Source organism: Penaeus monodon, chromosome 27 (assembly GCF_015228065.2).
Source record: "Penaeus monodon isolate SGIC_2016 chromosome 27, NSTDA_Pmon_1, whole genome shotgun sequence".
NCBI lineage: Eukaryota > Metazoa > Arthropoda > Malacostraca > Decapoda > Penaeidae > Penaeus > Penaeus monodon.
Window position 1 is genome coordinate 20,482,630 of NC_051412.1, and position 1,798 is coordinate 20,484,427.

The window sequence follows — 1,798 nt, forward strand, 5'->3', positions numbered from 1 at the left end:
GAAATTTTAGTCAATTCAGACTGAAATTCATATTCTTAGTTGTTACAATCTTCCAGTGAGCGTCAAATACATGCAAGTAATGCTCAGCTATAGACGTGGGAGAACGATACCCTCTTTCCCTGGGCTCTCTTTTTCTTCCATCCAAACGAATGGGCATTTCGACAGCCTTTTTTAAAATAATTTAATGAAAATGAACGCGATGTCTGTTTATTCATTCACTTGCTTACAAAATAGAAAAAAATACATTAACAAAATTCATTATGGGAGCATTCTGGAATACAAGTAACATGAAATAGGAAGACAAAACAAGATGTTCATTCATACACTGGCAACTACGCAGGAGAGATGCCAGTTAGACGTAGTGGACAGGCATCAAGGTCTCACTGACTCAGTATCTAAACGCTGATCCTATAGTGTTGACGATTATATGTATGCGATCGATTCTCATTGTGACTACATCAGTGAAAAGGGGATTCGTCTATGAATTAAATTTGTTTCCGGGCAAGCGAGTGGGATGAATGAAACGCTGACATCAGAGAATCCAAGTGGTGAACAGGAGTAGAATGAAACACAGTGTTTGCAAAGGGAAGACCGTCGTATCTTGCTCGATATCTTGATAAGAATAATTTCACTTGTAAAGAAAGTGCAGCGGAGAATTAGACAACGTCGGAAACAAAAAGTTAGAGAATAAGGACGAGGTTATTTAATCAAGCGGAAAATGAAAACCATCGGAGCGAAGGTGGTAGTTCTGGGGTCCCAAGGTGAGAGATGATGGAGACTAGGGTACTGGGCCGTGGGCACAGGGTAGGGAGTCATGGGATGGGTACGTGTTTTGTTAGTCAGCGAATCTGGCTTATCTCTATTGGAGCTATGTCAGCGCCGTAAAGCTCAAAGTTTTTCATATGATATGTAAATTCTATTTCGTGATTCCTGAATTAACTAAACTCCGTTTGAAACAGTATTCATATAATTTACATCATGACTTATAAGTTTACGATGGAACTGTAAAAGGTCGATAACCTTTGGAGTGCCATGATCAGATTTGGTACTCGAGTTTAAATGCCATAACCTTATATTTGTTGATAAATGGTGATACACAGGACATCCCTGAAACTAATATACTATCGAAAAAATATCCATGATCTAACCATTTAGTTGGATCGAGAGACCAAAATTCTAGCCTCGAGGAACAACAGGGAACCAAGACTTAAGGTTATGTCGGTGCAAGTTGGTATATGCGTAGAATATATAGACTTGGTATGAATGCCACCGCTGTTCTGGGATGTAAAGACTCGATGTTAATTGATGCAAATGCGAAAGGAAAAGTGTGAGCTCTTGTTCGTGAAGCCATATTTATAGAATGTGATTTCACGCATCTCATTTTTTTCTGTAATAAAATAAAATTATTTTATTTAATACCTTTAATGGTCTGAGTTAGGATAATTATAAATGAATACGTGATTTGCTATCCATAAACATTTGCTAACAACTGTATAAGTTAAATCACTGGATATTGTCCAAGTTTAATCTTATAACGAAAATCGGTATAGAGAAAATAACCAATTTATCAACCGTATATTCCTCTTTTTTGTACACATCGAAATCCGCCCATAAACATATCCCATGCCATTTCAGCGCCTACTTCAGCGTCTTCCTTCCAACAGGTGTGGGCAAGACCTCCCTGGTGACGCGCTACGAGACCAAGACGTTTAGCAGGAACACGTCGTCAACGATTGGCGCGTCGTTCAGCAACATCGAGATTATCATCAATGACACTAAAGTCAAGATGCAGGTAATG

General features: G+C 38.7%; 1 protein-coding gene across 1 annotated transcript in view; it reads left to right on the forward strand.

The window, feature by feature from the left end:
- The first annotated feature begins 367 nt into the window (after window positions 1–367).
- The window catches only part of LOC119590675 (ras-like GTP-binding protein RYL2), a 6,760-nt gene continuing 5,329 nt past the window's right edge, over window positions 368–1,798 (forward strand). The window contains exons 1-2 of the mRNA XM_037939360.1: window positions 368–761; window positions 1,665–1,792. Of these exons, the coding sequence (XP_037795288.1) occupies window positions 719–761; window positions 1,665–1,792 (171 nt within the window). The 5' untranslated portion in view covers window positions 368–718. The remainder of the gene's footprint in view (window positions 762–1,664; window positions 1,793–1,798) is intronic.